General features: G+C 43.0%; 7 protein-coding genes across 7 annotated transcripts; 5 read left to right on the top strand and 2 right to left on the bottom strand.

The window, feature by feature from the left end:
- Positions 1 to 252: 252 nt before the first annotated feature.
- Positions 253 to 1,482, top strand: BYT42DRAFT_618036 (uncharacterized protein; the record flags this gene model as incomplete). Its single annotated transcript, XM_051572241.1, has 2 exons — positions 253 to 583; positions 653 to 1,482. The coding sequence occupies 2 exons, from the start codon at positions 253 to 255 to the stop codon at positions 1,480 to 1,482; spliced, it is 1,161 nt and encodes a 386-aa protein (XP_051419133.1).
- Positions 1,483 to 1,773: 291 nt separating this feature from the next.
- BYT42DRAFT_133093 (uncharacterized protein) lies at positions 1,774 to 3,237 on the top strand. Its single transcript, XM_051562205.1, has 3 exons — positions 1,774 to 2,752; positions 2,808 to 3,147; positions 3,206 to 3,237. The coding sequence occupies exons 1-2, from the start codon at positions 2,093 to 2,095 to the stop codon at positions 2,934 to 2,936; spliced, it is 789 nt and encodes a 262-aa protein (XP_051419132.1). The 5' UTR covers positions 1,774 to 2,092; the 3' UTR covers positions 2,937 to 3,147; positions 3,206 to 3,237.
- Positions 3,238 to 4,041: 804 nt separating this feature from the next.
- Positions 4,042 to 5,349, top strand: BYT42DRAFT_504172 (uncharacterized protein; the record flags this gene model as incomplete). Its single annotated transcript, XM_051564956.1, has 6 exons — positions 4,042 to 4,062; positions 4,148 to 4,267; positions 4,342 to 4,549; positions 4,620 to 4,711; positions 4,776 to 5,150; positions 5,212 to 5,349. The coding sequence occupies 6 exons, from the start codon at positions 4,042 to 4,044 to the stop codon at positions 5,347 to 5,349; spliced, it is 954 nt and encodes a 317-aa protein (XP_051419131.1).
- A 569-nt stretch (positions 5,350 to 5,918) lies between these two features.
- On the top strand, positions 5,919 to 8,705 carry BYT42DRAFT_618032 (uncharacterized protein; the record flags this gene model as incomplete). The annotated part of the gene is made up of 1 exon (XM_051572240.1): positions 5,919 to 8,705. One exon carries the CDS (start codon positions 5,919 to 5,921, stop codon positions 8,703 to 8,705), a length of 2,787 nt encoding a protein of 928 aa, XP_051419130.1.
- A 1,659-nt stretch (positions 8,706 to 10,364) lies between these two features.
- Positions 10,365 to 11,960, top strand: BYT42DRAFT_586884 (uncharacterized protein). The gene has a single exon (XM_051570107.1). The coding sequence runs from the start codon at positions 10,646 to 10,648 to the stop codon at positions 11,726 to 11,728; it is 1,083 nt and encodes a 360-aa protein (XP_051419129.1). The 5' UTR covers positions 10,365 to 10,645; the 3' UTR covers positions 11,729 to 11,960.
- Positions 11,961 to 18,173: 6,213 nt separating this feature from the next.
- Positions 18,174 to 19,764, bottom strand: BYT42DRAFT_648624 (uncharacterized protein; the record flags this gene model as incomplete). The annotated part of the gene is made up of 4 exons (XM_051572743.1): positions 19,429 to 19,764; positions 19,324 to 19,362; positions 18,915 to 19,201; positions 18,174 to 18,819 (listed from the first exon to the last, which is right to left on the bottom strand). Exons 1-4 carry the CDS (start codon positions 19,540 to 19,542, stop codon positions 18,174 to 18,176), a joined length of 1,086 nt encoding a protein of 361 aa, XP_051419128.1. The 5' UTR covers positions 19,543 to 19,764.
- A 535-nt stretch (positions 19,765 to 20,299) lies between these two features.
- On the bottom strand, positions 20,300 to 21,744 carry BYT42DRAFT_586876 (XPA protein C-terminus-domain-containing protein). Its single transcript, XM_051570106.1, has 6 exons — positions 21,438 to 21,744; positions 21,216 to 21,376; positions 21,124 to 21,142; positions 20,962 to 21,056; positions 20,779 to 20,896; positions 20,300 to 20,713 (listed from the first exon to the last, which is right to left on the bottom strand). Exons 1-6 carry the CDS (start codon positions 21,721 to 21,723, stop codon positions 20,559 to 20,561), a joined length of 834 nt encoding a protein of 277 aa, XP_051419127.1. The 5' UTR covers positions 21,724 to 21,744; the 3' UTR covers positions 20,300 to 20,558.
- Between the last annotated feature and the right edge of the window lie 23 nt (positions 21,745 to 21,767).

The following is a 21,767-nucleotide window of genomic DNA, read 5'->3' as shown; positions in this document are numbered from 1 at the left end:
CAGAATACGATCGCGATAAAGACTCAAAAGACTTGCTAATGCTCTCGTGGGGCAACTCAAGGGTGTCGTCAAATCAAAAGACGTTATGCACTGATGACAATGCAGAGATTCAAGTCTCTGGTATCCAGCTGCTTTTCGCTTTGTAACATATCCTTGGTATCAAGATCTCTTATATCTCCACTCGTAAAAAGCCCATTGTCATCAAACCGACTTCGGACAGACCAGATACCCCGTGCTTTAGCGTACTCCACCATGTCGATTCGTACTTGGCCAGGCAGACTGGTTTGTCGTCAGCCCATGTCAAGATTTTACGCAAAATACCTCACAGCGGGGTCCGAAAAAGAAGAATCACAAGAAATCGTACCCAACCGCCCGTGCGTACCTGCGCTCAACAGACGAGCAAGCGAAGCAAAAGAAGCGGTTCTTATCGAACATCACAGAGACGAGCTCAAAGATGCTTGTATCAAAGAAATGAAAGCATACGTGGAGCAACTATATGAAAAACATGTAACCAAAGGCTCCAAGTCCCACGACAAGTTCTTTGCAGATGAATCGAAAAGAAAAAGTGTTCGTATATGGGACGGTAAGCTACTTTTTTGTTATTTCTCAAGATTATTCATTACAGAAGTCTAACATCGATTTCTTCATTCAGCTGTCCACGCCAGTCTGTTCCCTAATCCCACAAAAAGCACAGTTGCCATCGCATCGCTAACCAGGCGAGTTTCAAAAATGGAAGATTTCAATACAGCGCCAGCGTACCATGAAATCGTGGCCGAGTACCAGGAAGAGCTCGCCAACAATGAAGATTCCTCTGCCACTGACGACAATCCGAGCGGCAGCGATGAAGAAAGCTGCAGCGACAACGACGACACCCCGGGTTTCGAAAAGCGTTACGAAACCATCACGCGTTCTTTATCATTCATCACCAGGCATGATTTTGATGTTCAAGCGCTGGGTCAAATTTTTACCGACGAACAGGCGCGTATGGAAAAGTTCATATCCAAACTCACCCAGGCTGTCTCTGTTGCGATCGAATTGTTAGGGCAGGACAAACTTGGATATATTTGCGGCCTTGCTAAGCAAGCAGCGATCAAGGTGGATCTCAAGTCGCTGGCACCAACCTTTGATTTTGGCAAGGATGCTGAAACCGCAATCAAGCTCACCCCTTGTCCTGACGAAGCTGAGAAGTACTCGGAGCATAAGGTCTTCTCCTATGAACATTTCGCTAACATATTGTCTGGATGCGTCGGCAAGTCGGTGCGAGCTCGGGGTGAGCGAACAGTTTTCAATGATATCCGCCAACTTATCAATGCCAAGCTAAGCGACGACCCTGATGATAAGTTTTTCTTCAACCAGTCGATGATGGACGCACTCAAGCAATTACCATACGTCGTTTACCATGTGGCGTATGTTCGAGACCTCCGCGTGCTGATCCTCGCCTTGTTAAGGCTTAGACTTGCCCCCCAACTCCTCAAGCGCTAAGCAGAAAATCGTAAAGAACAGGCGAAAAAGAAGGAGAAGCACAGCAATCATTATCAGGATAAACACATCACCTCCCGCGACATCAGCAACAAATGAAAAAGATCGGTTACGCCTTTCTCGAAAACCGGAAGCAAGTTATATTGCCAAATGCAAGAACGTTGTTGCACTGCTAAATCAAAGGCGAAACAACAGATCGCTTCGCAAGCCAGTCGTGATGTAGGAGCAGATGACGACGATCTTTACCCAATGAACGAAGAAGATTTGGAGGATGAAGAATTGCGGGAAGAGGTGGAAGAGGAAGACAAAAAGGTGGGCAAACGGAGTAAAGGCAAAGAAAAAGCGGAAGTGAGGAAGGAAGAAGAAAAGGAGCCGACCGCCAGAGCTTTGCGTTCTCTTTTGGCTATTGTCAAGAAGTTGGTCCTCAGTGGCGACAAGTCACGCTACACGGCCGATGTTATACGTTCATCCATGCACCGAGGCACGCAGCTGACCGACCAGGAATGTCAGGTGCCGCTTCCGTAACCAATCTCATTTTGCCGTTCGTCTCGCACAACCCCAACAGCTTGCATAGAAAACTAGCCCCGATTTTACGAGCCAACAGGCCTTGTCGATGAGCGCAGGTGCGTTTTATCAGTTGATGCATCAAACTTACGAGCTCCCATCAGGCGGCGATACCTACTTTACCATCATACGAATGGCGACGGAGAAGAAGCGCGGTGTCTTTGCTACCATTTTCGATGTCAACCTCGTTGAAAGCTTGGCAACACAACGAGATTTGGAACCGTCGTGGCGATTCCTATTCATCAATCGTCATAATGTAAAGATCCTAGCAGAAAAGCAAGTTGCAGTTGCTGAAGAGAAAAAGAAGCGTAAGAAGAAGCAGAAGATCTCAAGTGGTACCCAAGGCAAAAACCCGTCAGTATCCATCCGAGACCCTAGCAATGCGGGTAAACTCAAGGAACAAGCGGATTCGACTGCGGGCGCGCTAAAGCTTCAAAGGAGCGAGCTGGCAAGGCTTCGGCATTCAAGAACACGACTTGAAACACAGCGTGCAGAGATCGCCCATTCTTACCGTAAAGCAGAGCAAGTCAGCTCGGAAGGGCGCAAGATTTACACGGAGCTTAAGAAGATCCGCTCTGAAATCAACGCAATGAATATCGAAATCAGAGAGAAGGAAGAAGCCGTCCAAGGCGCGAGTCAGCGACTATATGACATCAACAGCAAGCTGGCTGGAAAGAAGAAGGGAATGCCAGAACACAACGAAGAAGAGGTTAGTCTGTGAAGATCTGTATCAATTGTAGGCTCCAGCTCAAGTTCCATGGTAGATGATGCGTCGCACTGCAGACGTCGTAGAGAAACATTCCCAGGGGTTATCGATTTGGGGACTACGGGTAGCGATCCCGACCGTGCCGTCACAGCTACTATCCAGCCGATGGATGCTGCTGAAGCCTTGAATATCATTTACGCGCGTGCCAGCAGTGGAAAGTTTAGGAAAGAAGGGCTGTCAGAAGACTTCAGAAGCCTCTCAAGATGAGCGCGGCAACGACGGGTCATGCGACATTCCGTCATCTGCATCGCAAGCGTCGCGAACACGGAGTGGTCGATCCAGAAAAGCTCTCGAAGATGCGACGAACGCGAGAGATACGCACGAAGAAGTTTTATCAGGTACCAACGGATTATTTTCTTCTGCGCCCTACCATTAATGACCCTCTTTCTTTGATAGAAATTTGCAAGCCATGTGCGGAAGAATGCAGTTTCGAAGAAACCGGGGCGCGAAACGGCTTTCTTGCATTATTTCGGTTCGTACAACAGCAAGAGTAGTCGCACCAAAGAGTATGCATACGGCGGATCTAATGCAAAGCTTGGTCAGACGATGGATGCTCCGGAGCACGATCAATTTTTGATTTTCGATGAATACAACACGACGAACTGTGTCCGTACTGCTTGCACCGAATAGAATACCATCGCTATCGCCGCAACGACAAGCTTGTGCGCGTCAAAGGTGTGGTTCATTGCCGGAATCCTCACTGCTCGGCAAGAGCGTTGAATTATACGACGCGAGGTCGTGATGCCAGCGCTTGGCGCGAATATCCTGCAACGAGGTGTCTCCGCCACAGTCTCCACCAATGGACAACCGCTGCCAGAGTACCGACGGTTCAATGCAAACACGACCTACAAGCGCAACAAAAGTCTCAAAATACGCTTCGGACCGAGTACGGTCATCAGTGTAACCGCAGGCCGAAAGGCTGATGCTTTTTAATACCGTCGGTTTAGAATTCCTGATTTTTGAACACTACTCATCCTGTATTAAACTGTATGCCAAAGCAACAAACCCATAAACTATCCGTGCTTATACATCTTAGTATGTTAGCATGCCTGATATTATTCTATGATGGTCAACGTCACTGCAAAGGCGTCTATGCCAGTAATCACGGCAGCCATGAAATTTTCGTTTGCTGATTGGTCCAGTGGCTTGGTGGCATGGACAGGCGGTCACAGGTGTCAAAGAGGTCGTGCATATTCAGCGAGATCGATCCGATCAATTTGTCATCTTCAACCATGTTCAAGTTCAACTTTACCGTAAGTCAATGACAGTTTGCCCATTATTGAGATACTCTCGGCTAATTTGGCATTTATTTTTGCCCCTTGTTTTATTATTTGTCAGAGCCAAGAACTCGACATTGACGAGACGGAAAATCAAAATCTTGAGACGTCGTTGAATGATTTATCCTTGGAGGAATCCTCGACTGACAAGAAAATCCCTGCCCGGGAATATGATATTTCTGTAAGTCATCATATACTATGCCTAGCGTTTTTGCAAGATACCATGAAACCATATTAAAAGAGTGTATAAAATAGAGCACAGGATTGCCGAATGTCATTCAGGGCGATGTCATTCAGCTGCCATCGCTTTCCCGACCACTTTACAAACGGATGCTGGACGATGTCAAGTTTCAAATGGCACAGCAAGATACGTTTGATGAGGACAACGATAATGCATGCTCCAAAGTCGTCTCTATGCTTAATCTAAGCGGCAACAGTGATTTGGTGCGAGGTGTATACGAAGGTAACCGGATCATTCTGTTGCGGTGTATATGCATCGATGCATAGAGCTTTAACGATCGAGCGGTATATAGGTGGTTTCAAAACATGGGAATGCTCTCTTGACCTGGTGGAATTCTTGGCCCAGTTGCCAAGTCATGAAATTTGTGACAAGAAAATTTTGGAAGTAAGCTTTTAAGAGCCCACCATGACTTTTTCGCGGATCATTAAAACCTTTGCGTTATTTCCAGTTAGGCTGTGGATCGGCTCTTCCATCGTTGTATCTGTTATCAAGGGATGAAAAGAATAGAGTGGACGTTCAGGACTATAACGAGGAAGCGATACGCTACATCACGATACCCAACATTCTCCTGAACACCGTGCTTTCGGTACAAGATTCTACCTCGACCGATCTGGTGGAGGACACGGGTGATATGGAAGATTCGGAATCATCGTCCGAGGAAGAGGAAGATGAAGATGAAGCTCCTGAGGAAAAGGATCAAATTATTGGCGAATCCAGCGAATGTGACGTGGAAGCCGAAATCAATTCTGAAAAGGTGCCTGAAATGCTTGCACGCGTAAGCGAACGCACACGTGCATTTGTAGGCGACTGGAGCAATCTACCCGTAAGCTGGGATGACCACGTCCAAACATCACCATGGGTTTTACTGAACTCTCATTACACAGACTCAACTCAATGTTCCTGAAATGGCGGATAAATACGACACCATTGTTACCTCAGAAACCATATACAACGAACATGCTCTGCCCGATCTGGTGCGCGTCTTTCAATATGCTCTGAAGAAGCCATCCGGAGTCGCGTAAGTGTCTTCCTATTTCATTCATTGTTCCTATGCATATGAACGCATGAAAGTTTTTGAAAACTAGAATCAAACTGACACTTTGGATTGTTTAGTTACGTGGCTGCCAAAACAGTTTATTTTGGTGTCGGTGGTGGTATTTTACCTTTTTGCAATCTTCTGAAATCGATGAAGGACGCCGATGGTGATAGCCTCAAGGTGGAGAAGGCGTTTGAAAGTGACAGCACCGTCAAACGAGAGATCCTCAAAGTGACATGGGATATTTAAAAGTTTCTATCATGCGTTCTGCACTGTGATTCGCTCTCGAGCAGCGTATTGGGATTCGGAATTAGCGCGAACCAACCAGCATACAATCTACATTTTTCTCATTAAATTAATTTACCATCCTCTTTTTCTTCTTTTATTCTTTTACTGATTGACAATTGTGGAGTTCCAGCGGAATAGTAGTCTGAGAAGGTCTTACTAAGCTCGCTTCAGAAAGACGGGAGACGAACCTTCGATGCTACTGATGTATGTGCCGTTCTTTGCTGGTTCATTGATCGGTCGCACATTAGGTTTCTCTACGGTTTGCCGATGCAGGGAGTTATACGCAAGTATACGCAAGTATACGGAAGGGTACGCAAGTATACGGAAGGGTACGCAAGTATACGCAAGTATACGGAAGGGTACGCAAGTATACGCAAGTATACGGAAGGGTACGCAAGTATACGGAAGGGTACGCAAGTATACGCAAGTATACGGAAGGGTACGCAAGTATACGCAAGTATACGGAAGGGTACGCAAGTATACGGAAGGGTACGCAAGTATACGGAAGGGTACGCAAGTATACGGAAGGGTACGCAAGTATACGGAAGGGTACGCAAGTATACGGAAGGGTACGCAAGTCAACGCAAGTCTACGGAGTATACGCAAGTATACGCAAGTATACGGAAGGGTACGCAAGTATACGGAAGGGTACGCAAGTCAACGCAAGTATACGGAAGGGTACGCAAGTATACGCAAGTATACGCAAGTATACGGAAGGGTACGCAAGTATACGCAAGTATACGCAAGTATACGCAAGTATACGCAAGTATACGCAAGTATACGCAAGTATACGGAAGGGTACGCAAGTATACGGAAGGGTACGCAAGTATACGGAAGGGTACGCAAGTATACGCAAGTATACGCAAGTATACGGAAGGGTACGCAAGTCAACGCAAGTCTACGGAGTATACGCAAGTATACGCAAGTATACGCAAGTATACGGAAGGGTACGCAAGTATACGCAAGTATACGGAAGGGTACGCAAGTCAACGCAAGTCTACGGAGTATACGCAAGTATACGGAAGGGTACGCAAGTATACGGAAGGGTACGCAAGTATACGCAAGTATACGGAAGGGTACGCAAGTATACGGAAGGGTACGCAAGTCTACGGAGTATACGCAAGTATACGCAAGTATACGCAAGTATACGCAAGTATACGGAAGGGTACGCAAGTATACGCAAGTATACGCAAGTATACGGAAGGGTACGCAAGTATACGCAAGTATACGGAAGGGTACGCAAGTATACGGAAGGGTACGCAAGTATACGGAAGGGTACGCAAGTATACGGAAGGGTACGCAAGTATACGGAAGGGTACGCAAGTATACGGAAGGGTACGCAAGTATACGGAAGGGTACGCAAGTCAACGCAAGTCTACGGAGTATACGCAAGTATACGCAAGTATACGGAAGGGTACGCAAGTATACGCAAGTATACGGAAGGGTACGCAAGTATACGGAAGGGTACGCAAGTATACGGAAGGGTACGCAAGTATACGCAAGTATACGCAAGTATACGGAAGGGTACGCAAGTCAACGCAAGTCTACGGAGTATACGCAAGTATACGCAAGTATACGGAAGGGTACGCAAGTATACGCAAGTCTACGGAAGGGTACGCAAGTCAACGCAAGTCTACGGAGTATACGCAAGTATACGGAAGGGTACGCAAGTATACGGAAGGGTACGCAAGTATACGCAAGTATACGGAAGGGTACGCAAGTATACGGAAGGGTACGCAAGTATACGGAAGGGTACGCAAGTCAACGCAAGTCTACGGAGTATACGCAAGTATACGCAAGTATACGGAAGGGTACGCAAGTATACGGAAGGGTACGCAAGTCAACGCAAGTATACGGAAGGGTACGCAAGTATACGGAAGGGTACGCAAGTATACGCAAGTATACGCAAGTATACGGAAGGGTACGCAAGTATACGCAAGTATACGCAAGTATACGGAAGGGTACGCAAGTATACGGAAGGGTACGCAAGTATACGGAAGGGTACGCAAGTATACGGAAGGGTACGCAAGTCAACGCAAGTCTACGGAGTATACGCAAGTATACGCAAGTATACGCAAGTATACGCAAGTATACGCAAGTATACGCAAGTATACGCAAGTATACGCAAGTATACGCAAGTATACGCAAGTATACGGAAGGGTACGCAAGTATACGGAAGGGTACGCAAGTATACGGAAGGGTACGCAAGTATACGCAAGTATACGCAAGTATACGCAAGTATACGCAAGTATACGGAAGGGTACGCAAGTCAACGCAAGTCTACGGAGTATACGCAAGTATACGGAAGGGTACGCAAGTATACGGAAGGGTACGCAAGTATACGGAAGGGTACGCAAGTATACGGAAGGGTACGCAAGTATACGGAAGGGTACGCAAGTATACGCAAGTATACGCAAGTCTACGGAAGGGTACGCAAGTCAACGCAAGTCTACGGAGTATACGCAAGTATACGGAAGGGTACGCAAGTATACGGAAGGGTACGCAAGTATACGCAAGTATACGCAAGTATACGGAAGGGTACGCAAGTATACGCAAGTATACGCAAGTATACGGAAGGGTACGCAAGTATACGCAAGTATACGCAAGTATACGGAAGGGTACGCAAGTATACGCAAGTATACGCAAGTATACGGAAGGGTACGCAAGTATACGCAAGTATACGCAAGTATACGGAAGGGTACGCAAGTCAACGCAAGTCTACGGAGTATACGCAAGTATACGGAAGGGTACGCAAGTATACGGAAGGGTACGCAAGTATACGGAAGGGTACGCAAGTATACGGAAGGGTACGCAAGTATACGGAAGGGTACGCAAGTATACGCAAGTATACGCAAGTCTACGGAAGGGTACGCAAGTCAACGCAAGTCTACGGAGTATACGCAAGTATACGGAAGGGTACGCAAGTATACGGAAGTATACGCAAGTATACGGAAGGGTACGCAAGTCAACGCAAGTCTACGGAGTATACGCAAGTATACGGAAGGGTACGCAAGTATACGGAGGGCTATGGAAGTAGGACGAGGGTGTCACTGAATAGCTTGAGAATCGACATGGGGTGCAATCAAACATATTCCGTCACAAGTCCTGTTCTTTTTGCATTTCTTCCTCTGTTTCCTGTTGACAACTTTTGATCAAGAAAGAGATCAGTAACACGGAGGCTACTTCCTCAGAGTGCCACCATGCCGCTTTAATTATCAGCAGTTATACTGATCTTGATCTTTTAGCAATCAGCTGGCGCCACTTTCTTAAACCATTACTGCTCCGACGATGCGTTGCCTTTTAACTACAAATACATGCTTCATATCTGTGAGATTTTCTTCATGGACTACAGCCGTCGCCACGAGATTACGCTGTTGCAAACCGCAAAGACTCTGAATATGATTTGTTGACCCGAAAATTGGACGGGAACTTCAGGGTTTCGTCCGATACAATTCTGCGTGGCTTCTGTCCAAGACTCTCTTATATCAGGCATGTAGCTGGACAATTTTACCTGCTTGCTTCACGTCAAATTATATACCAAGTATAACACTATTTCACAGGATATGTTCCATTGAAGGGTTCAGCTTTCTATCACTTCCTTAAAGAAGCGTCCGAGAAAGCATATCCAGTACCATGCACATGTAAAGATAGCTGGCAACCATAAATCTTTATTGTCGTAATACTCATATCTACATCATTGAGGTACGAGATTGATCCGCAGAAGAGCGTTTTGTTGGGAATCCTCGATAAACTTCTTTTTCTCCGATCCACTATCAAGTATCAATACTAAGTCTCACTAACTTTTTGACACCAGATGATTCAAGCAACAGAAGCTTCCGATCTGCTTATAGTATTGAAGCGGCCGGAATTATGGCCAGCGTTAAGTTTTGCAAGCACTGGAACCATTGGGTAAAGTGTTCTTGATTTCCTTGTAAATAATCGATTTGAGTATTAACTTTCGTATGTTAAGCAAAAAAGAGTCTAACTTCCTGCCACGTCAACCCGACATGAAAAATTGGGACCCGCGGCATATATCAATTGAAAGTAAGACCCACCAGGCTCAGTTTCACAGCAAATATCATTGGTATTGATCATGATAAGCATCGGATATCTGTTGCATGAGTACTGCCCTAAAGTAAATATATCGGCATTGACAGGACTCTGATGAATTGTCAATGCTGCAGCAAGTAACGAGAATTTGCACGATGAAACACGACAGAGACAGCATGTGTTTTCGGTGTTCAACACTGCTTACAGTAAGTGTGGTGATTCTGCATGATAAAGAAAATCGAACTAACTGGCTCGCCTACTAGGATGAAAAGATTCTTGCATGGTCGCGGCAGATGGAGTTAAAAAACAGGAAGGCCTTCAACATGGCGGCGCCGTATAATGAACTTGGAGGTGCACCCCCTGTCAGTGCTTAGCTTGAAGGATTTTCAGCGTCATCTAAAAACGCTCTCAAAGATCCACATAAGGTACATTATTATTCTCTAGCAGCTATATGTTTCTGATTTCATTGATATTAGGTTACAAGCGTTCAACTGCGGGTATAGACACAGAGAAACGCGCGCTGTGCCCACACTGCCAGTCGGAAAATGGATCCTTCCAAACAATTGGTAATCAAGGAAATCCTTTTTACTGATTTATGTCAATGAGCTGATATGTATCCCAGAATGGAACAGGGATACCAATGAGAAGGATCTACCACCCTATATCCAATCAAGTAGCCAAATCAATTTCCAAAGACCAACAGGTACAAATATGCTTGATGATGGAAAGCACCACCGACAAGCCTCTTTGTTGGAGTGCGCAAAAATTACGTGCACACGACGTAATACTAATGGATTTTCACATGCTTCTAGTGTTGGCCTTATTCAAGGTTGTCGCTATCCAGCTTTGTGTCAAGTCATGATGTGACTGGCCGCATACTTGCGTGTTCTTGCGTAGACTGGCGCAGCGCTTTTAACACACACACATACCCCTTTGGCTTCACTATGCCAACAGATACAGACACAGCAACAACCTCCTCTCATACAAACCTCTCTGACCCGCAAGCGACTTCCTTTGACAGCGATGAGGACGATGATCTTGATATATTAACTGTAGCCCTACCACTTCGCCCAGGATCTGACTTATGTAGTAAAATTTTACTGCAAGAACCATACATCAAGAATATAATTATATCCTCAGTTGTCGGCTACGGAATCACAGGCGAAGCCTACCTATGCAGCTTCACGGAACAAGCCGATGGCCGCAAGGCCGATTTCATATACTTGCCATTAGCGCATGACCTCCCACCAGTGATCGTTGAAACTCAACAAAAAGTCGGCCAAAAGTTCATATCCAGGGCAATCCGCTATTGTTTGAACGTGCTAGACAGTACGAATTCATTTCCAATACTGGTCGTGTTCAACATCGCTGGTTTTTCAAGCCGAGCGTTTCGAGACTCGCTATTTACTCAACAAGACGATCAGCCGTTTTACAGCCTCCAGTCCAAAGCGTGGGCAAAGGAGGTGCGTGTCTACAACTCCAATTCAATCGAGCAACACCTGGAATCACCAATGCAGCCACTAGTGGCTCTGTCATACTTCTGCTCAAATCAAGGAAAAAGCATTATTGCTTTGGACAAGTACATGGATCCTGTCCTTCAATCGATATACGAGGTGGCTTTCCGGGCTTTGTCGGTTGGTAAAGACAAACAAATGGCCAAGGATACAGCCATAACGAATTTCTGTGATGCGATGATCCGTCAATTCAACAAAATCGCGAGGAGCAACCAAGATAGCTCAACGACTGTTAAACGCCAAATTGACGAATACGCAGAAGATGGTGCGCATTTCGCCGACATGTTTAAACGCCGACATGTCTCATCGGAACCACGGCCTGTCACCCCAATCACCATGGAAGCAAACGAAGCGCCAAGCGCTGATTTGAATTATGTCGACAATTATCGCCGCGAAGCGACTGGCAGGTTTACTTGGGTTGATTGCTACGATGAAGGTGTTGCCAATGGTCATTTTTCCAGATACAGCAGTCATTTGACGCTGAAGAAGGCTTTCCACCAACAAACCTTGTAAAAAGAATTCACGATATGCTGTACAAAATTTCTATTATGAAATATTATCGGGCGAAAGGAGGCAATGAAGAGCTTGTCATATGATGATCTGGCAAAAATACCTGCGCTGATGAAAATGGTGCCATGCAACTCTATAATACGATTTGTCGCGCAAACAGAAGCCAATCAAGACGTACAGTATGGTAGAATAGTTGTGAGAAAACCTATACGTTTATTTGTACTGTAAATGCAATCACTTAATAATTGAATTTCTGGAAGGGACTTGCACGCAGAATCAATCTGTGCGATGGTTGTCACGTCAAAGTCTTTTGACTGCGCCTCATTTTGTGACATGATACGAAGAATAACAAGTCATGTTATGTCGGAAGATATCGAAACGGCATACAGTACCCCAATCTTAGGCGATATATTCTATTCTTAGACACTTAGTAGTGTGTCCATGCGAACCGAATCTACAGCTTAAAGATTTATTGCGACGACAACTATCCTAATGCGCCACCCATGGTGCTATAGACGTTCGTATTTACCGTACATTCTGAGCTTATTAAGCCAATGGCTTGTAACTAGGAGCAGACGCTTTCTTTTTTCGAATTACACAGCTGCAGCTTATTCAGAAATACCAATGCTGATGGTCTGCTATCTGCAGTTTCACTCTGGGTCCGAGGATTGGAACTCTTCCTGCTATTCTTCCTTGTAAGTCTAACCATCGATTTGTAAACCATAATCACAAAATGCAGTCATGATGGCGGGTGGGGTTGTGGGAAGTTCGGATATTCATGCTATCTTGGTCCAAGTGGTGAATGACACTCGACGAGCTGAATGAAAGGCCCCTTACAAATTAAGTATTTGCTGCCGTGTTTAACGCTGAATACTCAATGAGCCCCGAAGTCATGCAGTCAGCCCCTGCTTTTTTCAACCTCGATTTTTTCCCTCTGGATCGAGGATGATCCGCTTCTAAGCACTGCAGAATTTTTGAAGAAATCATCATACTTTATTGTATTTTCTTATGTATGTCTAATCTAGCCTGGGTCTACATATTTTAAAGTAGCCTCCCAGAAATCTTCTTTGTGAAGGTTGTCCACCTCACCACAAAGTTGACTGTTTGGTCATTGAAAAGGTTTTGGAGCATTGGTCCAATCATATGTGTCCATTTATCTTCCCCGAAGTTCTCAAATGTTCATCATCAGCAAATCCGCCTTCGAAAAAATCGGGGGCTAACTGTATACAATCCGCTTTCGAAGAATCCTACGCGGCCTTGTGTTGGATTTAGGAGATAGATACCATGAAATCTTGATATCCATTCCACTCAATTGGGTATTGCAGGTGAATCGGCATATGGCAACTTTGTAACTGCTCTTTCTGTAAGCCTTCATACTCTTCTTTTTTTCCCTGCTCCGCCACAACGGCCGTCTCACATCAATTTTTTTAACACGCCCTTATATCACCCCGACTCTAAGACGAACTTCAAAAAACTTGGAATTTTTTTCCCTGATTGATGCTCTTCAAATTTCAGAATTTCTGCACTTGGGTAGAATCTTGCAATAATAACAAATAATAACAAGATATCGCGCACACATGCCGCCTAACTCAAACGTGCATAGACAACGTCGATAATGAACGTGGAGCAGTAAAAGAAAGATTAAGGTGCGAAAAAACCATATCAATTTCAGCCGTCTCATGAAGTGAAAGTTCGTCTTAGAGAGGGGTTGATGTGAGTAATCCGTCCAAGCCAGCCTAGGATGAAGAGTCTGAGTCTGCAATTAACATCGTACAACCTTCGAAAATATTTTCGCTCGAGTTACTAAGCTTCGTCACCTTATTCTTGTATGGTCTTTAAAAAATATTCTTAAAAAATGTACAACGAAAATTACAAACACAATGTGAAGCAAAACATGATACATTTGACATGTTTGTTATGAAACAGAGACAAGTCGTTGTTGTGTCATGAGAGATCATTCTGCCAACACAATGCAACCCCGATGATGCAATGTTGTCGTGAAGTAAACAACTGCAGACCAGTTGGATCCGCTCGCACGGATACCTATCTTAAAATCAAATAGTTTTACGGAAAAGAAAAAGAAAATACGCTTCCCAAACCTCTGGCGCCATAACTCCGATCGCTCAAACTTTTTGAAGGAAAACCCACCGTGGCTGCTGTGACTGCGTGTCACTAGATAATGTAGAGGAGATAATTTGAGTCGAGAACCGCAGAGTGAGTAACATAGTCTTTTTTTTGGTCAACCAGAATGGCAACATCCGCGAAATGGTAATTTTAAAACTCCGTATTTTTGAAATCTCGAAATAACTGGTTCGCGTACAAGAAGAAAAAAAAAATTGAATTTTTTATATATAAAAAAACAAAAGATGGAAGGTACTTGTGAACAATTTTTCTATAAAATAAAGAGATCGATAATTTTTAATTTTATGATAGAGAATGATATCAAATCTTTAAATGTTGATTATGAAAAAGAAGATAATAAATTCAATATTAGTTTTTGTAAAGACGGTCAGAAATTTGAAGATCAATATGTAATTCCAAGACGAAGAAATAAAAGAATAAAAGATCGATCAAATAATATACCTACACCTACAACGACAGACAATGAATAAGTGATAATGAAATAAACAATGTAAATGATAACAATATGAGGAACAATTTAAATATAAACGATGATACTAAAAATTCTATTGATCCTGGCACTGATAACGGACAAAATAATGAACAAAATGAACATTTTAGAAGTAAAAGAAACTTAACACAGCCTAATACACCTGATTTAAATAAAAAAAATATAAAGTTGATATATGTACTGCTACTATGGATAAAGATATAATTGATCACCTTAGAGGTTGGGAAAAATATGAGAATGATGATGATGATGATGATGATGATGATAGCAATAATGAATATAAAAAAGATGAATTTTGTTTGAAATTACTATATAATTTATTAATGTATGAAAAGAAACTTTTTACAGAAAACAACATAGCTAAACTTCAAAAAGTAGAAATAATATTTGATAGAATAAAAGCTATTTTTATTGATTCGGGGTTTTCGTTTGATATAAATTATGATGTACGATGACAGTTTTAACATCTCAAATAAATGATCACCATATCTTTTTCTAAAAGCTAATTCTAAAAAGTACAAGGCATACAATTCAGAGTTTTTTCTGATATTAGGTATATATTTCCTTAAATGCATCCAAAATCCTTCGATCGTATTTGTGTGTATTGTAGGGTTTTCTGCATCAACAAAATATTTTGAATGATCGACTGAGTGGTGGTGGTATCCCATCGTTTTTAAGTTGGTATAAGACTTCATTTTGTCAGTTATAATAGTTGTTTCTGGGTGAACGTATTGTTGAATTATTGGTAACAGCGTTTTTGCTCGTCGATCAGGAACAGGTATAAGGAAAAATAGATTTGATTTCCTTTGGTGACCACCAAGTATCCATATATGTTTCTTGTATCTTTTATGGCTTGCAGTACTGATCTTTGTTCTTCCCATACAGCATTCATCAATCTCGACAATTTCGTCTTTTCCACCGATTTTGTTTTTCCAGATATCTGTGTTGTCTATATCCATAGTCTTATCGTGTTTTTAATCTTCGTATATAATCTTGTAACTGTATCTTCATCGATCCCCATTTGTTTTGATACTTTTGTAGGAGATGGATCTAGAGAAGATAAATCAGATTTATGACATAATATGTATAATGGAATATACAAACCGATTATCCATTGTCGTAAAAGCTCCACAATTTGAATAGGCCTTAAATTTGATTTTTCAAATAATGTCTCAGAATAGATCCCTTTCCTGACATTATCTGTATAACAGAAGTATCTGTGTCGTTCATAATATTTTCCAATAGATAATTGTTTTTTACAAATTAGGCACATAAACTGCTTGATAATATAATGATTTTGTAGATAAATAATAGCTTGTTCATCGTTATATAATGTTCTATAGAGTGCCTCATTTGATTTGAACATTTTTTGAAAGAAACAGGATGAAAAAGGGTTACCGAAATTGCCTGTTTGTAAACATGCGGAGTTTAAACTATAGTTTTGCGTAACTTACCAATACACGGTTCTTGCCCTCGAAGCTGCAACGGCGGGTGAGGCATCCAAATGGTGCCAGATATTCGCAAACTGATGCGCAAGGGCCAGGGTCAACTTTCAATGCTGCCAGTGAGAGCGAGCTGTGGAGCAGCTATCACGACTCATTATTATCAAACCTGATTTCGGATCTGGACAGGCGGGTCCATTTACGTTGGACGAATTCTGTGCCCACTGGGCGGCAAGTCGCGTCCAGATGCCATCCTTCGGAAAAGCGACAGTTACACTTTGAGGCCAGTATTGATCATGGTGAAGCCAAGAAGTTTCTGGGAAGCACGAATAACTATCGTTTGTGCATGGACACATTGCGGCTAATAAGTGTTCAACAAGAATACTATTGACGTGAACTCGTTGGATGCTGCAATTGCTTTACAAATCCATGGTAAGGCTAAATCGTTTAGCAAAACAAGCAGTGTACATACAGTAACATGACATGTCTTCTATAGGCTCCTCACCCGACTTATAGCCAGCGGCACATAAGTACATTATGAGATTGCGCGTTTCCGCTTGCCACATCGTTAGAAGACCTTCACACGTTTGTGACACTCAAGAAATTGAAGCTGTTTCTAGCAGCGCTGTTAGGCGTATATGCAAGCGATCTGTGGACGGTCACAATCCAAGTTGGTACCCCGAGACATTGCCTGAGACTACAAGACCTCGTAGAAAAGACAAGGATCAGACAACGATTTGTGTCATGAATTTTGGGCAATGATTGCTACTAGTTTTTTCTTTTTTTTAAAAAAAAATAAAATAAATACATGTAAATATCCTTTGTGAGTCAGGAAAGGTGCAGTTGGTGTGAATGAATGATAAGAAAAGAAGGCGCTTTGTGGCCAAACTGCACAATAACTCGAGAGAAAATAGGAATACAGCTCCTGCAAAAAAATTGATTGAGCTTAATAACTTATGACAGATGCACCTGGATTCATTATTCCGTCGTACTTGGGAGGTTAGATAAAAATTTGTAGAATTGTCATAAATACCGGTCGCGTCCTTCTTGGGCTGGCGTCGGTAAATCATTGGGTGTATGGGTCTTGCGGTTCGCGACTCTTAAGGAACCAAAGAAAACTCTTTTTGCAGCCGGGTTTCAAAACATCGACATGCTATGTTTTTGCAGGAAAAATAAAAGTCGTCTAACTAATGGGAAAGAATAGCAATATTCTAGTGGCTGCTTATATCGCGAATGACCGGTCGTTGGGATATTACTGGCAATGCCGAAGCACTGTCAGTTCGCTATTTTGTTCCATTCATGCCGACTGTGTAAATTAAGTAATTGGTTGTTCTGGCGCTTTTCGTACACTACGCCAATGCTGAAAACGAAATATCATGACCAGTGAGAGGAATCTTCATGGAGGCAACATTTTTCGTGACTTGAAAAAAAAAGCGTATTTTTTCGAGCAAGCGCATTAATCATTCGCCCGGAAATGCATGTGGTTGATGGATTATTTGTGAGACATCATTCTGTTGTTTTGCTTGCCGGATATCGTCATAGCCGCGTTGGTAATATTTTACTACAAATCTCATGTCAGAACTCTTGAGATTTTGTCTTAGATAGAAAGGGGACATGAAAGATTATGTCATACAGAAGCCAGGCTTTTTTTTTTTCAAGTCTCTTGCGAGAGATGAGTTACTGATAACAGAAAGACGGCGACACTGTATCATCCGCTAAACTATATGATATGATATGATATGATATCATAATCTTATATTGTAGTCAGGGAGGTTTACGCTCATAATACGAGATGATGCGTGTAATCATACCAAGTTATCCTACCATGTTAATTTTGTAATCATGAATACAGTATACGGGTGGGAGCAATTTCTGTTCTACGCATAGTAGCTGATGATACAACTCCCCTCGAGAAGGGGAAGGTGTCCTTATTCACTAGCTTTTGGCGCCTCCTTCTTATTTCAATGCTGTTTCCCCCCTTTTTTTATCCGTCCGCTTGATGGATCAAGAGGAAACGCAGTAAAACCTTTCCATGGCATGTGGGAAAATCAACCTGATGCTCCCCATGTGTTATTTGACATTTCTTCCTCCTCTATCTGTTGTTGTGTTTCATCTTAATCTCATTTGACCAACAAACCGGAAGAAGAGATATAAAAAAAGCCAGACGTTATAAACGTGGGATGGTTCACGCTGCATCTTCAGAAGAAAACAACTGCACGAATTTTTTTTTTATTCGTCTTTATCATAGTGAACAAAAAGGTGTATGCAACAAACGCATTTTAGATTTGTCATGGAACAAATTTATAGTACAGATAGATGATGTAACAGGGATGCTATGACAAAAGATTAGAGATAAAAGAACAATGATTCTTTTTTAAGGACGTGGTGACGGTAACCAAGACTGGCGTGATGATGAATGGTGGTTGGACGGATAAGGCTCATAGGACATGCGTTCGGTATAAGTGGTGGAAGCAGCCAATGGAGTCACAAAGGGTGATGCAGGAGCCATGCACTCTAGCCATCCCTCGGCTCCTGGAGCAGGAGTGTATCCTTTGTCCAGCGGACTGTAATAGTTTGGAGACATGGGATAGTTATCATAGAGCTCGAGTTTCTCGGTTTGCGGCGACATGGGTGATTGTGGTTGATAACCACGGTATTTCTCGGCATGATCATATTGCGTATTGTTACTCTGGATCATGGTGCCGTGACTTTCAAGTGAAATTTTGGAGTGAAGATAATACTGATCGTACGGTTGCCGAAGCAGAGATGAACGGTAGGTAAGCGCGTAATCTTTGTGAGACGCAGGATAATTGGGCGCGGGAACCAAGGGCATGTCAGATGGCAACGAAGCAGGTGAGTAAATGAAGTCGGGGATATGTCTGCCCCACGTCGGTTCGACGGTTGGTAATTGTCCTTTGACGGGTTGCGGCGGTCGCTGACAAAAGGCCACCAATGCCAAAGCGGCCCATAATGCGCAAGCTAACGTGGCTGCAATCCATGTTGCGTCGCTTAATAAACATCTGATAGGAGATGGTATATAATGTTATTATCGTGGTTGCAAAGCGATCCTCCGAAGAGAAAAAAAAGTTTTTGCTTCTTAATTTTCTCCTCTTACCTGTTATAGAGAAGCGGATAGGAGACGTCCTTACGCGCATCTAACGTCAAGCAGTAGGTGATGATACTGGTAATGGGTCGTTTGATTTGTGCGTCTCCGTTGTTTGTCCATGGTTCGGTAGTATCTGCTAAAGATTCGGTCAACAAGGAGGTAAAGAGTGGCAGCGTATTGAGTATGCCCAAGAATCGGTCACATCGCGCTTTGGGATCATGAGTCCAGCAAGCCCCGACACATACAATGGCCGCGCACAGCGTCGACAATGCAAACGACATGTACCAAGCCAAGTACTAAAAATCATTAAATAGGGCGCGTTTAGTAAGTAAGATCGCCCTTTTCCAAAGCTGTCCATGCTTCAACGCATCTCGTTGAGGTTTAAGCAAAGATCGCGATATTTGCTTTTTTACGTTACCTGCCAGTGTCCCGCTTGCAACCAATCGGTCAAGTGAGCCTAATCATAACAGAATGCATTGAATACCCTATAGAAACATAAAAAAGATGAGAATAATTGATTTACCTCTTTCTGATAGTTTGACAACATGATGCATTGTATCATATGACAACATAACCCGATAATGCTGACCGTTAATACCAGGGTGCGAATAACATTAAGTAATAATAAACAGGCCATGATGGATTCAATGGCTATATGGATTAAAGGTAGCAGAATATATAAAGAAAAGGGTAAAAAGATGCTCAACACCTTATTAGTTGGATGAAAATAAAAAATTGGACAAAACCTAGAAAACCTCTTCAAACAGAAAAGGATGACAGATTCTATTTTATAGTCCAGATAAGATTATCCCTTTGGCTGCAGTGTTCACCATGGCACCCCAGGGGTTCTTGCTGATCTCTGTTTTTTTTCCTTCTCATATTTGTAACGCATCCCCCTTTTCTTTTTCCCAAAAAGCGGTCAAGTCTGATTTGATGACAAACAATGGCGCCATAAACATGCGATTTGACATATTGCATATTGTTCACAGTATCGTGTTGATGACGGGGATATTGCAGCATCGCATTCACATCCAAAATAATATGTTACGTAGAATCATAATGGAGGATAAAGGAAGTGATACTGTAGCTAAGCAGCCAATAAATTGACGAATGGCATCGGATGGGGTTGAGAGTTTACTAAACGTTAATTCTATCAGCTCCTTGAAGTTTGAACGTGGATACCGTACACTAAGCTGTATTCTGACGTTGTTCCATCCAAGAATTACCTTAATTTCTGTCATACAGCACAGTAACTGTGGCATTGAAGCATCCCTCAGTGTTCTACTGTATTCTGCAAGTGAATAAATTTCAGCGTTCAACTCCATACAGTATTTGCTCATACATGCGAACTTCTCCCTTTTCTCTTTTCCTTGTGGGCGACGAAATTAGTTTTTCCGATCCATCGTGCGCTCTACACATTGCAGACGCATGAATGGTTCAATTAATAATGTATTACTGACTATGGATAATCTAATAGAGCTGAAATAATGGGATATGCAGGCATTGAGGATGAGAAATAAGAGATAGAAAAAAAAATACGAAGACAAGAAAATCCAAGCGTATCATATACAGTACGGAAATTATAAGCATGGCCAATTGTGCTGTGGATGGTATAGATGTTTGATTCGGATCAACAGTTCAAAATTCACGCTCCTACAACTCTTCTGACTCGACCACAAGCCCACATTCAGTGCATGTTTGGGTGGTGATGCCATCTTCTGCTTCGACAGAAGGTCCAAAAGTGTGTTTGTGTGGACCCTCTTGCCGTTTGCGTTCCCACGTACTGGTCATTGTTCTTCGACGCAGATCTATTTTGATCGACAAGTCAGTTTTGCCTCGTTTCAAGTTTTGAAATAATGCCCATGGGACTGACCTGCCAATTTCTCTTTGAATTTCTTGTCCTTTTTCTCTTTCTTTTGAGCCATACGACGTTCATACTCGGCATCCAATCCTTCAGCACCGCCCCATTTCTTAAATGCATACTCTTCCACCTGAATGGATCATCAATATCATCATCATGCAAACTCTCCATGGAACCATTGATTTGATCGCTTACCATTTCACGCACATACAACATCATGTTGTTCCATGTCGATTTTCTGGGATTCGGTTTCAACCAGTACGGCAGCAGCTCTTTATCTCGCAATTCAGCTATACAAGAATGCGTCATTGAGCCATTGCCTTTCGCAGAAAGCAGACAATATATATGTATACTTACGATCCGTTAACAGATAATCCTACGGTCGGAAACAGGCGTGAGTTAGAAATACAAATCCACAGAGAAAGTGTTAGGTAGGCCATTGTGGTTACCTCTTTCGCTTCCGTCTTGGTGATTAAACTGTATCTTTCTGGAAACTTTTCCTTGCAGGTTGGACAAACAGAAATGTGAAAGATCTGGTAAAAGATGGGATCGACGTCCATGCTGCCGCAATCTCGACATTTCGGATTTTCCGATGGATCCATTGATCGTACTATCCAAAAAAGTATCAATAACCGTGCACCATTTATGCATGTCAGAAAACGAACACATACAGAGAAACGGCTCGTACTGCGTTAACTCTTGTCGCTTCTTCTCCTGTTCTTCCTCAGCAGCCTTGTCGAGAATGAATCCACCCTTGGTATCGACCATGGTACTCAGATCATATTCATAAAACGGGGTAGCCCAGCGTGATCGTTTGGACTTTGGCGACTCCTGCTTGTCAGCAGCGGCATCGCCCTCGGCTTTCCGTTTCTGCAGCTTTTCCAAGGCTTTCGCCTTATTTTCTTGGATGCGCTGACGTTGTTCTTCCGTTAATTGAGTTTGACTGGACGATGCCATGTTACCGCAGCAGACGGAGATCACAGAAAAGAAAAACGACAATA

This window comes from Radiomyces spectabilis (assembly GCF_025331425.1).
Source record: "Radiomyces spectabilis strain NRRL 2753 chromosome Unknown BYT42scaffold_15, whole genome shotgun sequence".
Taxonomy (NCBI): domain Eukaryota; kingdom Fungi; phylum Mucoromycota; class Mucoromycetes; order Mucorales; family Radiomycetaceae; genus Radiomyces; species Radiomyces spectabilis.
This window is presented reverse-complemented; position numbering and strand designations above follow the sequence as displayed.